The 14187-nt window shown below is 35.0% G+C and overlaps 1 protein-coding gene across 2 annotated transcripts in view; it reads right to left on the bottom strand.

Annotated features, from left to right (window-relative positions):
• Positions 1 to 13232, bottom strand: part of ABCD2 (ATP binding cassette subfamily D member 2) — a 65294-nt gene extending 52062 nt beyond the window's left edge. The window contains exons 1-3 of one of the 2 annotated variants that reach the window (XM_021690389.1): positions 12294 to 13232; positions 10557 to 10737; positions 1451 to 1572 (exon numbers count right to left, since the gene is read on the bottom strand). In XM_021690389.1, the coding sequence (XP_021546064.1) occupies positions 1451 to 1572; positions 10557 to 10737; positions 12294 to 13232 (1242 nt within the window). The remainder of the gene's footprint in view (positions 1 to 1450; positions 1573 to 10556; positions 10738 to 12293) is intronic. The other variant, XM_021690390.1, reaches the window with a different exon arrangement.
• Between the last annotated feature and the right edge of the window lie 955 nt (positions 13233 to 14187).

The raw sequence follows: 14187 nt of genomic DNA, 5'->3' as shown, positions 1-14187 counted from the left end.
AGATAGCAAAGTATTTTAATATGAGATGGATAAAATTTTGATGTCATTTAATTTTAATAAGGGATTTATTACATCAAAAAAACCTATCCCCAAAACTGTATCTACAGATTATCAAAATTACTATTTGAAATTTTTTTTAAAGATTTATTTATTTATTTTAGAGAGAGCGAGAGAGCACGAGCAGGGGCAGAGGGAGAGAGAGAATCCACAAGCTAACTCCCAGGTTGAGCATGGAGCCCGACACGGGGGCTCAATCCCAGGACCCTGAGATCATGACATGAGCTGAAACCAAGAATCAGCTGCTTAACTGACTAAGCCACCCAGGTGACCCTGAAAAAATTTTAAAAAACTAAGTTGTTTTGCTATGTGACCCTAAACAATTGGTTTTACTTTTTTAAAGAAACCCAATTCAATAAATCAATTGTTGAATGACACTGGAAGCTTTGTGAGCAAATCACAAATTTTTTTACTCTTTTACATGGTCTATTCAAGGATGATTTAATTGGCAGATGAATTTATAATGATGCTCTGGTGATTCATATTGATACAAAAGCCACAAGAGAAATTAATAGTGAAAATGACCATGGGAATATCCTATAATATCTGAAATAAATAATTTCTAATTTTAACCCTCTGATATCTGCCAAGTCTTATTACCATTCTTTCAGCAAATATTTCTTGACCACATGCAATTTTCCAAGCATTAAAATGAATATTAGGAATGCAAAGATGAGTAAACTGTTGTTGCTTTCCACTCAGAGTCTGGCAAGGAGATGGGCCATTATAATATGGTATTTCACCAGAACCCAGAGAAGGAAGACCCAGACTTTGCAGGGAAGGTGAGAAGAGAGTAGAATCACAAGAGTGTTTTATATGTGGTCTGTGAAGCTTGACTTGTCATGAAGGATGAGTAATAAAAGTTTGCAAGGTATATAAGTATCATTGGCTAACAGTTACTGAGTTCCTAAATATGTGTTGTTTTAAATATTCTACATATATGAACTCACAACAACCCTACCAAGTAATGTTATCATTATCTCCACTTCACAGATAAGGAAACAAACACAGACAGGTTAAGGAATTTGATCAAATTCACATAATTTGTAAACCCTAGAGCAAGATTTTAAATTTAAGTGCTCTGGTTCCAGAATCCATACCTAACAAACTTTTCTTTTCTTTCTTTCTTTTTTTTTTTTTAGTTTAAAAACAAATATGTAACACTACAGACAGAAAAAGAGGAGTTACAATTAAGAACAATTAAGAGTGTAAAAACTAGAGTATTAGCACAATACACTCGGGAGTTGCTGCCCTTTATCTTGATTATACTCTTAGGAATTTTTAGTAGAGAAAAGATATGTTTCCAAAATGCTAAGTACATCTGATGATTTACATTTTTCTTGATTTTCATATGTATTATTTTAATCAAACTGACAACAAGAAATGCCAGTACCTCTTTGTAGGAAGACATGATCCGTTCAATAGCATCGGCTCCAGAGGCCAATAAATTTCGAGCGGTGGTAAAGGCTTCTGTCCGTTCACTAACCATAGCTTGCTTTTGGCCATCTTCTAGATCTGAAAGCAAATTATAAAACTATTGAGTTTTTTTCAGGTAACTATTTTCTTTTTACAAATGGAATTGCAGCTAAAAAAACCCACATGTAAATATTTCATTAGTACCAGCAATTTCCTAGAAATGTAATGAATTACTGAAAATATAGTATTTGTACCGGATTTTATTTAAAGCTTCCTTTTGTTTTATTATCTTTCTGGGAGGAGAGTTAAAACACTTAATTAACAATTAAGACTGTTTTCATTTAGCATTCTTTTAACCCTTTCCAAATTCAATTCTCTGTCCCTCTTATGGTTAGGCAATAAAATACTACTGATTTGGTCAAGAAAATACTAATAACTGGAGTATAAGCAAATATTTCTAGTGTGGTTCCTTTAGTAGAACTGCAAATTAGCTGGCCTTCATAATCTAGACTCAGTTTATCTGTTTCACCCAAACTGCACCTACATTCCACGGCACCTCAAACATGCAGTACTCTGTTTATCCTTTGTTATTTGCATATACCATTTCTTCTGACATTAAAATACTTCCCTTCCTTTTTTGCCTAGTTCTTTCTTCAAGAAAGTTAACTCTTTAATATAGGTTTCCCTGGAAAACCTTGCCTGGTTTTTCCAATGGACTATAAATTCCTTAAAGGTCAAGACTATGTTTTGTATTCTTTATTCCCTGTACAAAGCAGAGTGTCTAGCACATAGTACTCCTCAATATATACCGAATGAATGCATGGATGAGTAAATGGATAGGTGGGTAAACATCCTAAATTACTGTTAATGCAGAATTATGGTCAAGAGTAGGAGTTAGACTAGGTTTGAATCCAGGCTCTACCACTATTGACAAATGGTAAGATAAGTAGAACAAGCCAATTATCTTCTCCATGCCTATTTTCTCATGTGTAAGTGAGGGAATTAATACTACTATCTGAAACAATTCTATCTCAAAGGATTGTTGTGAGGCTTAAAGGTGAAACACAAATAAAGTATTAGCATAATCCATGGCCTATAAGTGCTCCAGATGTTAGCTAGTTATTATTATTGTGTATGTACTCAATTTAGTCTTAGTCTTCTAAATTATTCTCCCCAGTCATTATTTTAAACTTCCCATCAATATGATTCTCTATTTGGTTCTTCTATAAATTATCTCCAAAGTTCTAAATTATATACTGTAAATTAATGAAAGTATTAGAATGATATAGATAGCCAGGCCCATTTTGATATATATTTCTCTCTGGTTTATCTCAGTGTAAAGGTTTTGTTTTGTTTTTTCTATAACAATGCAGATATTTAACTTGTGCCCTCCTAGGAATACCAGATACTTTTATCTTTACTTGCTCATAGACAGCTTAGCTGAGTTTGAAAGGGATCCATACATAATAAAAGGTAAAATTCACTCAGTAGATATTTACTGAACAACTAGATGTGCAAGAAGTTACGCAGGTGTTATAAGACATACAAGGATAAATGTAATTTTCAGACTCTTTCCTTGGGGGCCTCACAGTTTGGTAGCAGAGCAGCCTATGATGAGAGTTAATGTGAAGTATTTGCCGAAAGCAAAAATCATTTCTTGCTGCAAGAGACAGGAAATGCTTCATGGAGGAGCATACTGTGAGGGATGCCTTGAAGACTATGCACAATTTTAATAGACCACAAGTACAGCAGAAGCAATGGCACAGAGAAAGGAAATTTCAAGCAATGCCAATTGAATGATTAACAGCCTGTCATGTTACAGTATGGGCGATGTCGGGCACAGATGTCACTTGAGTATCGGAATTACCATGTGTTCATGGGGACCTTTTATGATAGTCTGATATGGTCCCTCCTAGCTCCGTTGTCAGTCACGGCCCTGAGAACTACCCTTAGTTCCCTTGAAGTTAGCTAGTTTCCCTCATAATGGGGGGAAAAAAAAAGGCTTCAAGTGCTGGTAGAAGTGAGGACTGAAAGATGTGACTGGATAAATAGACTGGGAACAGAATGTAGATATTCTTAAAACACATTTAAATGTGTGATAAAATTTAGATAGCCACAAAAAAATTACCAAAGGATTCTCAGCAAGCTACCAAAATAATGAATTGCTGTATCAGTTAAAGTTCTCAGAATAGTTTTGGCTCACAGAGAATCTGGCTGATGATCTAAAATAATTATGGAATTTTATGAATTTGGGTTAAAAGGGGTTTGGGTAGCAGCTCGCATCAACAGCCTCTGTTAAGAAGGAAAAATATGAGCACAGATGGACTCGTATTTAATATGGCATGGTACTTTCCATGTTGCTTTGGCAGATTAATGCCTACCGGGTTTTCTTCATGCTTTTAGCAACAAAATTACAAATAGCTGTGAACAGATTTCATCTGACTTTTATTCTACTGGTTGTTTTTTGGCAGGCACTATGAGAACAGTGCCCATAGTATTTTGTCATGCACACAACGGCCGACTGCATAACCTCTATGAAAAAGCCAGATTCCTTAGTTTCAGAATATAAATGCATGACCTCAGGCGCTCATTTGTTTTGTGTCATAGGTCAACACATTTTATTTTTCTCACCAAATATTTGAAATATTGTGTCAAATGTTTCTCATTTGAGGATGTAATACTTAACATTGTATCTGCTCATTTTACTGCTACTTTTCAGCCCCGCTAATAAAAAGTAATTATATTGAAAATGGTGACATCTGCTGTTATTCACGGAAAAGGTGAGAAAGCATTTAGAAACTAAGGTTAGGTCTTTATACACTTGTCAAAACCCAGGCAAGTGTACAATGCAAAGAAATAAACCCTAATGTAAACTATGCACTTCAGTTAATAATGCATGCATATTGATTCATCAGTTGTAACAAATATACCACACAAATACAAGATGTAAATAATGGGAGAAACTGGGGGGGGGGGGGGGGGAGAGGAGATATTTGGAACTCTTTGTACTTTCTGATCATTTTTTCTGTAAACCTAAAACTGCTCTAAGAAATCTAAGTCTATTAATTTTTTTAAAATGAAAAAAAAGTAGGTTATTCCTCTGTGCTTTTTCTTTGGACTTATAACCTGAGTTTATTTCTTTTCATTTGCATTTTACCCTTATCACCTTGACAAGTCTCAAGCTTTGTGCAATGGCAGTATCCGAGGAGCGATTATTGCTAATTGAAAACTATCACCTACACAAATCTCAGCAAGAACTGATGGTCTTCTCCTACCTCATACCATAAAGAAATATCCAATCTAATTGGATTGAAGATCCCCATGTGAAATGAAAAACCAATACATTTCTAGAGGATAAAATAGGAGGGTATCTTCATGGTCTTGGATTAGGCAAGTATTTCTTAAACAGGACATAAAACCACTAACCACACACACAGAAAATGACTGGTAAACTGAACTATGTTAAATATATGTTATTAACATATTAAATAATATGTTAAAATTATGAACTCCTCTCATACACTGTTAAGAGACTGAAAAAGTAAGAATAGAGTGGGAAAACTGGTATTTGAGATTGTGTGTGTGTATGTCTGACGAAAGTCACATTACAGAGTACATAAGAGCTTTTAAATCAATAAGAAAAAAACAGATAGGTCAATTTAAAAGTGAACAAAAAACTCATTGGTACTTCATAAGAAAAGCTATCCAAATGGTGAATAAACAAGTAAAAAGTACTTAATTTCATCAGTCATCAGAGAAATGCAAATTAAAACCACAATAATGTACCACTATGCACTCATGAGAACGCTAAAATGAAAAAGACTGACATCAAATATTGACAAATGTTTGTGGGGCAACTAGAACTCTCATACATACTGTATGATAAATTTATACGAGTTTCAAACCCAGCAAACACTATTGAATGGTTAGTAAAATAATTACCTTTACTGCAGCATGTTGGGAGCAGGAATAAGTGGGGATGGGATAGTGGGCTGAGGATGGGGATAAAACTGGAAGGTCATGGGGGTTCTGGGATGAAGGTATGTTTCTATTTTTTGTGAGTGGTGATTATATGTATGTGTTAATTCTGTGGCAGTTCATTGAGTGGTACACTAACGACTGGGTCCTTTATGGCCTGGATGTTATACTTTAAAAATTATAGCTACCTAGTATAGCTATGTAATAGGGATAGCTAATTACAGCTAAAAAGTATGTCCTTCATATGTTTTGCTAATTACTGTTACAATAGTTGGTCAACAGGAGAGGAAGCATATCCAAATTGATCCATAATATAAAATTATATTCTAAAAATTTGATGTTAGAATATGAGACACTAATACAACAGGAGTTATAGATATAGTCTTGTTGGAGGTACATTTTAGGAATAAAAAACATCACCCATGTAACTAGGTGAGTTTAGTTCCATTCTTAAGAGCAGTATCTACTGCTCTTAAGCAGTACTTTTGATGTTGCTACTTTTGATGTGCCACCTTACACTAACAGACCACCAACAGACAGACACCACTGGCAGGGCTCGTGGCTTAGATGCTTTCTTCCCTGTCACGTGTCTGTGATAAGGTCTGGCAGGAGGGACTTATAAGCAGCTTTCTTTGGCCTTGCCCATAACTGTTCTTCATACGAAGAGAAGAAAAGTGGCCTATAACATTAAAAAATTGAGGTAATACTAGATGGCCGACAGACACAGAAAAGATGCTCAAGATCACTCATTATCAGGGAAATGCAAATCAAAATTACAGTGAGGTATCATCTCATACCTCACAGAATGGCTAAAACCCAAAAGAAACAACAAGTGTTGGCAAGGACGTGGAGAAAAAGAAACCCTCTTGCACTGTTGATGGGAATGCAAACTGGTGCAGCTACTATGGAAAACAGTGTGGAGGTTCCTCAAAAAATTAAAAATAGAACTACCATATGATCTAGTAATCTCACTACTGGGTATTTACCTAAAGAGTACAAAAACACTAATTCAAAGGGACACATGCACCCTTATGTTTATAGCAGCATTACTTACTATAGCCAAAGTATGGAAGTGGCTCAAGTGTCCATCAATTAATTGATGAATGGATAAAAAAGATGTGGTATACATACACAATGGAATATATCCAGCCATAAAAAAGAATGAAATCTTGCCATTTGCAACAACATGGGTAGAGGTAGAGATTACAATGCTAAGCGAGTCAGTCAGAGAAAGACAAATACCATATGATTTCACTCATGTGGCACTTAAGAAACAAAACAAATGAGCAAAGGAAAAAAGAGAAAGAGAGAGAGAGACAAACCAAGAAACAAACTCTTAACTGTAATGGTTATCAGAGGGGAGGTGGATGGGGGGGATGTGTGAGGTAGGCAATGAGGATTAAGGAGTGCACTTGCCTTGATGAGCACCGGGTTATGTATGGAAGTGTTGAATCACAATACTGTACACCTGAAGCTAATGTAAGACTATGTTAACTAGACTGGAACTTAAAATAAAAAAAAAAATTGAGATGATAGCTCCCAGGTAACTATTTCCTTCATATAATTTCAATCTCTCTCTTAATATAAAATAAAGGGGGTAATATCCTCTAAAAAACAAAACAGAAAATATACATAATTAACTATTTCAGTGCCTCTTTTTCAATCATTTGGTCACAGGATCACTTAGTGTCAAACTAAGTTAAATCCCTTCTAGAGCAAGTTCCAATATAGCTAATATGGAGGCAGCATGGTGAAGGGGAAAAAGGCAGTGCACTAGGAATTATATAGTGTCTTCTATCCTTAGTGCTTCCACTAACCATCTGTGTGACCGTGGGCAATTCTGGGGCTCCAGACTAGATGACTTGGAAGCTCCTCTTCTGATGTGAAAATGGCATGATTCCACATGAAATTTCATAATGTGAACTTAAATATAAACATAATCCCGTCCTTACCATAAGATTTCACTTAAAGTTGTAGGTAAATAGTATAACAAAACTATTATAGAACTATTTTTCTTTTCCCCTCCAAAAAAAAGAAAAGAAAAATTATGCATGCTCTTCCTCCTATTGGTGTTTTTACCTCTGATTTGCTAATCATTTCCAAATGCCTTGCTCCTTTAACTACAGTAACCATGCCAGCAAACATCTACTGAGCATTTCTTATAAGGCAGGCAGTATTCTAAGTTTTACATATGTCATCTTCTTTAATCCTTGTAACTACCCTGCTATAATTTCCCCCACTTTGGAAATGAGAAAATTGAAGCACAAAAAGGTTAAATGATTTGCTCATAGTTGCAGCCTTACATAGTAAGTAAAAGAGCCAGCATTTGAACCCAGAAAATCTGACTCCAGTGCTAACATGGTAGGAATATAGTAAATATTAACAATTGCTGCCACCTAAGTTTTTACTATTTGCCAAGGACTGTTTCAAAGCACATTAAATGCTTTATATATAATTTCATAAGAATTCTGTGACATATATGTTCTTATCCCTATAGTTAAGATGGGAAAACTGGGACATAAAAAGCTTATGTAACTTTCTCAAGGATGGATAAGTATTAAATAGCAGACTCAAAATCTGAACAGTGGCCTGCTTCTTTCTCTATTCATTTCGTTCTTTTCTCTATCCCACGTTTTCTCCTTTTCTCTTTGCCATACCTCTTTTATTCACCCATTTTTTCCCATGTATTTTTGTCTTAAAATACACAGTATCATGTACTTGATTCATCTCTAACATAAAGGACAATGCAGGGCATATGTGTAAATTAAGATTGAAGACAAGATTAGAATATAGGGCATATAATTCCAAGACCTAAAACCTCAAAGACATATCATTATCTAAAAAAATAAATAAGTAATTTTATCTGAGTAGAATGGTAACTTAATATTTTCATGCGTTAAATTATTATAGGTAAAATATATTTAGTAAAAATATGCATATAAACATTATAAGCATACATGTAGTAACTTTAGAAATTACAGAAGATACTGAAGTGTACTCTCATAGTATTGACATATGAATTCACTTTTTGTCTATGTAATTGTCATATTGCTTCTCTTTATATAAAATTTTCTTCTGAAAGGAAGCTTTAAGAATTACTTTGTTTATTTGCATAAATAAAATTATTATCATAATTTCTATTTAAAATTTTAATGTTATTTCTTCAGTTTAATAAGATATTTCCAGGATTTGTAAGAATTATTTTTAAACATCTTATTACATAACCTACAGAAGATCGTTAGATTCTTTGTATACACTGTTTACTTCTAACTGTTCTCTGTGGGGTTAATTTGTCACCATTAATAGCTGCATTTTCTCTGTTCTATGTTCACTACTTCAGGGTTTTCTAATAAGACCAGTGCTTCCAAGGACTAACATAACGACACCATAATCTTTTCATTGGGGTTATCTCTAATATACATCATATATGAAACTTTAATCCATAAATTTAAAGAGACTCACTATGAATATCTGATAATTTTGTCAAGTTTCTTAGTAAAACTAATCTTAAGACCATAGCTTTTTAAGTGTCTTGTCTCTAATACTCTTGAAAAAGTAATTATTTCATTATGGAAGGATTAAGTCTAAAAGTATTATTACTAACAGTGCCCTTTTCAATATAAACTTATTAAAATTTTTTTAAAAATAAAATATGAAAACATAAAATTTAGTTTTCCTAGCAGTCTAAATACACTGACGATTAGACAGTTAAGTTGTAGAATGTATTTGGTATATGTATAGTACTCTTCACAAAGGATTGACAAATCTTAATTTACTAAAGTGAACAATTTTAGGTTAAGAATGACTCAAATTTGACAAATATTTTTGTAAGAATTGGTTAAAGCATTGAAGCACTGTTTGAATATATTAAATAAAAGGTAATTTTGTACTTGTTTTTATTAGATGACTTCAAACAAATAACTACTGATTCTCAATCCTATACCCAAAATAACTAATATAGTGTGAATTCTGTTACAGTGTTATTAGTGTTGCCTTTTGTTTTCTAGATAATAATTGTCACCATATATCAAGAACATCAAGAATATGCTCTATACTTTATAAACATTCTTTTACTAAATCCTCACAATGACTCTCTGAAGTAGCCTTTCTGATTTTCATTTTATAGATGAGGAAACTGACTTTTAGAAAGTTTAATTACTCTGACTAAGAGGATACAGGCAGGAAGAGGGAAAGCCAAGAGTTGAGCAAAGCTCTGTCTAATTACAAAGCCCATACTTTTCTCTAGCGCCTTCAACACCAAGGCCAATTTTGGTCAAGTGGTTTTTAAGAGGAGGGAGAATATTTTATTTTGGAGGAAGAGGAGAAAATGATGCTTCTTTAATTAATTCCTCCCTGCCCTTGCCAATTACAACCCAAACTCCCATCTTAGGTTTTATACAACATTGTAATGTTATCCTTCTTGCCCTTATCTTTTTTAGTTATTCCAAAAGATTAAAATGTTGGTAAAAGCCACTGAGACAGTGATAGAATAGAATTAGATGCCTGCAACTTCTAACCCCTACCTCCACAATGCTATAAATCATGCTATATAGGATGTTATCTGTATTACCTATAAGTAGAGGAGACCTTGTTCCATGGCAGGAAGCATTCCCTGAAATAATATTCCTGGTTCCTTCATGTAGTCAACCAGTTCTTCAAATCACAAATCAGGGCCAATCCAGTTATAGAATATTTATAGACTAAAAGCATAGGATGTGCAGAACTGAAGTTTACAACACATGGGGAGAACTTGTATAATACTCTCTTTGAAGGTATTAATTTGTTTTGAATTTTAGTGCAAACTAGAGAATCATTGTGTGTTAGACAGAATAATTAAAATTGCTCAAGGTCAACTCCTAGCAACACTGCATCAGAGATCTCTGAAATATCTCAGAACTAGAAAGGTATTTTGAGCCACTTGTCTTTTTTTTTTTTATATTGCTGATCTTATTATTGGATGTTGCAAGGTCTGCCATTGTTTCTGACCAATAATGACCATAGAATAATGACTGCAGACACAGTTTCACTCACACAAAACCAGCAGTGACACCTTCAAGAGAACTAATCTTAAACATATACTTGAGATTGAGCATAAATTTCATTACCACCATCTGCAAAGCCAGTTGCAGTGATAATAGGTACAGCCACCATAATTAGTCCACTGCTGCTCCAAACATACTTCATCAAGAATTGCTCTATCATGATGTACCACAAACGTTTGGATAAAATGAGGTTCATCTGATCTGCTAAAGCTTTGTAACTTTTCTGGAGTTGCTTCATTTCTACCTATGGAGGGAAAAAGATAAGAATTAACCTAGCATGAGCTATAAAATTAAATATTGTACGTTTGAGGACTTTCTTAAAAGACAAGTACATATTATTTTGTTTTACTTAGTATAGTATTATCTATGATTCTAAGAACCAATAAATATAGATCAATATCAGGAGTAACTATTATTATCTAGTTTTGGTCACACCTGTATTATTTTTAAAAAACATAATACTAAGTCAATATAATGTTAAGTATAAAATACATATAAGTGATTTATAACTACAATTTCAAAATTATATGTATAAGATGTTAAAAATAAATAATATCCTATAGGACAGGAATAAACAATGTTAGAACCTTATCTTTTTTGATCAAACCAAAATATCTAAAAATAAAGGCAAGACACATGTGTAATTAGACTCCACTTTTGAACTAACTCAATTTACTGGATTTCGTCTTAAATGCAAGAAGCCCACGGCATGCTATAATTTACATCACTGAGTTCAATGATCCAAGAGGAATGACCAATCAGTATGATTAATATAACACATGAGATCAATTTTCAAGAGGGAGTAGAAGTCCTAAATTTGCTTTAAATTTTCTTCTTCAGGTTGCTACTACTTTAAAATTTTTTTGATAATTGATGATGCTTCCAAAATTAAATAATTCTATTTGGTAATTAAAATACCATTTTCAGCTTTAGAGTTCCTTAATATTTCATTGGCAAATTCACTTGTATTAAGATTTCAGATGCATCACCTTAAAAATTTCCATCATAGTTAATATTCTGAAGTTACTTTAATGCACTGCAAGCTTATGTAATTAGGCTAACTATTTTAGGGACCTACTTGATGTTGAAAATCTTTAATATTTAAAAATAACATTGTGGAACTCCTTTTCTCATCCTCATTTCTTCTCTAATCTTAGCTTTTCCCTCAAAGCTAGGCAAAATTTCATTTCACTGCCTCATTTTATCTGTCTCAAAATATGCTGCTGAACATTAACTAAGAGTAATGCAAATGCTATTTGTGAGACACATTCTCCTGCAATTCTGAGGACTGAGGTCATTCCATTGACCAGACATGCAAAATTGTCAAACTTGTCTTTCACGTAAAAGCATGGGTTTTTTCCCTTCTTGAAAAACAAAGGAACAACAACAAGAATACCATCCTAAATTTTCCATCTCAGTGGAAATGTGTTTACTGAGTTTCCAAACAAAAATTTTTTTCTAATGCTCTAGGACCAACCAGTTAGAATTTAAGTTTTAGGAAAATGCTTTGGAGAGAATTCTGAGCATATTTGGATAGTTACTGAGGCTAAGTAGACTGTTTTTCAGATTGCTGAAAATCTTATCCCCATGAAACTTCAGAAAAGTTTGCACTCCACAGTTCTTTAACAGCTTGTAACTAGAAAGGTAAGGAAGCATATATTTCAATACAGGTTTAGATGTCACAGAAATCTAAAACGCTAAAGAAGTGGGTCCGTCAACAGGACAACAGATGGTATCTAGCACTGCAGTGGCAGCTGGAAGACTCTCACATTTCACTCATCACCTTAATTTCTATCTTACCTTATGTCCTCTGTAAAAGGCAATTTCTTCGACATTGGCTATAATTCTGGAGTGCACATACCGCAAATAGCCTTTTCTGTGAGCTTCTTCAGCCACCAATTTACCAAATTTGGGAGAGCAGGCTTTCAAAACTTTAGCGGTGGCATATACCACAAGTCCTGCTAATAAGGTGGGCCCAATTGGGCTCGCTCCTCGGGAGGTAGCAGTCTGGATCAGCGTATAGGAGGTCAGGATTACATCTAAAATAGGTTTGGTCAGATTGGAATATAAGTGAGCCACAGACTGGGAGAACATCATAATATCCTCAGTAAGAGATTGGTCAGGGTTTGCCAGCCTCCCATCCATATTGATCACCTTATAATAAGTCTGATTTGTAAAATAGGTTTCATAGGCATGGTCCACCAGGCGAGTTCTGAAGGCCAACGCCAATTTGCACTCCAGGTACCTGATTGCACTGTTAACAAAGGTGGCAGGGATGGCAATCATAAGCCACTTAGTTAATTTGATGATGAAAGTCCGAGGCTTCTTTTCCACAATGCTTTTCACGATTTTTCCATCCAGACCAGCCACATAGATAGACAGAAAGGTTCTTGAGATTAGAGCCACCGAGTGGAGGCAGAGCCAGCCTGTTTCAGTGGTCACAAGTTTTGGAAAGAGAATTTTCCGAAGTTCTAGTAGCTGTTTGAAAAAATCTGCATTCACTCCAGGACAAGGTTTTTTACAAGTGTTCTCGGTGCAATGCAGTATTTCTCTGTTCTCTGCGGCCGGATAAACTGCTTCTTTTTTCTTCCTGTGGCGAGATTGCTTTAAACGCTTGCCAATGATGGGATAGAGTGTTTTCAGAGCATATGCGGCAGCCACCAGGCAGGCAGCCCTTTTAGCAGCACTCGATCTGGTCCATTTCACCCGATCAGCTGCTGCATTTAGCATATTTGTCATTTTCCCAGTTACCCAAACAGGCTTCAAAAAGAATTGGTTTTAAAAGATCATGCTCCACGGGAATCCCCAGCAAATGTTTCAGAAAGTCCTACAGCGTTCCATAGTCTGCAGCATTTCTCCTCTTCTGGTTTTTGTTTTTTGTTTTTGTTTTAATTTTGTTCTGCTGTGACAGATGCAGCAGAGCTCAGGCTGCTCGGCATCTACCGGGATGAATCCCTCAGAAGCTCAAGCTGCACCAAGCAGCCCCAGGCTCCTCCCTCTCAGGCTCCTCATTGGCTGGGAGAGCGGTGGGACCTCGGAATTCTCGCTGCCTCCCTTTGAACCTTGAAAATGAGGAGAGAGCGAAACGAATTACATCTTTAAACAGGAGTGCAAAGAGTTAAATGTCTATTTTTGGAGAGGTCGAATCAGGGCAGCTGCTGGCGACAAAACCTGCCCCAGCTACTGAGCATGCTCAGCGTCACTTAGAAGCCCACAGAAGTTTCAGAACATACATCTCTTTTCTAAGGTTTTAGTAGGTACCACAAGGGGAAGAGTAAAAAGAAACGGAGATTTTCAAGAGCTATAAAACGAGATGAGGCAGAAGGAACTAGGGAGATGAGGGAGGAGGGACAAGAGGGTTAACATAAAAAGAATCTGAAAAGGATATGCAATGAATCTAAAATGGAGAGAGAAGAAAAGTGACAAGTTTAGAGGACACTGGAAAGAACAAAGTATCAAATACTTAGATCTGTTTTTTTGGTGCCGCTCCCCTCCCCCCATTTTATTTTTTTCTCTTTGTGATATCACATGAAGTCCTAGAACCTATCAGACAAGTTGTGGTTGAGGGTTTGTTTTTTTGTTTTTTTGTTTTTGTTTTTTTGTTTTTTTTTGGTAAATAAATAGAAGTCTTCTGTATTATAACAAAATAATTATTTGCTATACTTTCATCTCCGTGTTTACTTATCCTTATAAT

Source organism: Neomonachus schauinslandi, chromosome 5 (genome assembly GCF_002201575.2).
Source record: "Neomonachus schauinslandi chromosome 5, ASM220157v2, whole genome shotgun sequence".
Lineage (NCBI taxonomy): Eukaryota > Metazoa > Chordata > Mammalia > Carnivora > Phocidae > Neomonachus > Neomonachus schauinslandi.
This window is presented reverse-complemented; position numbering and strand designations above follow the sequence as displayed.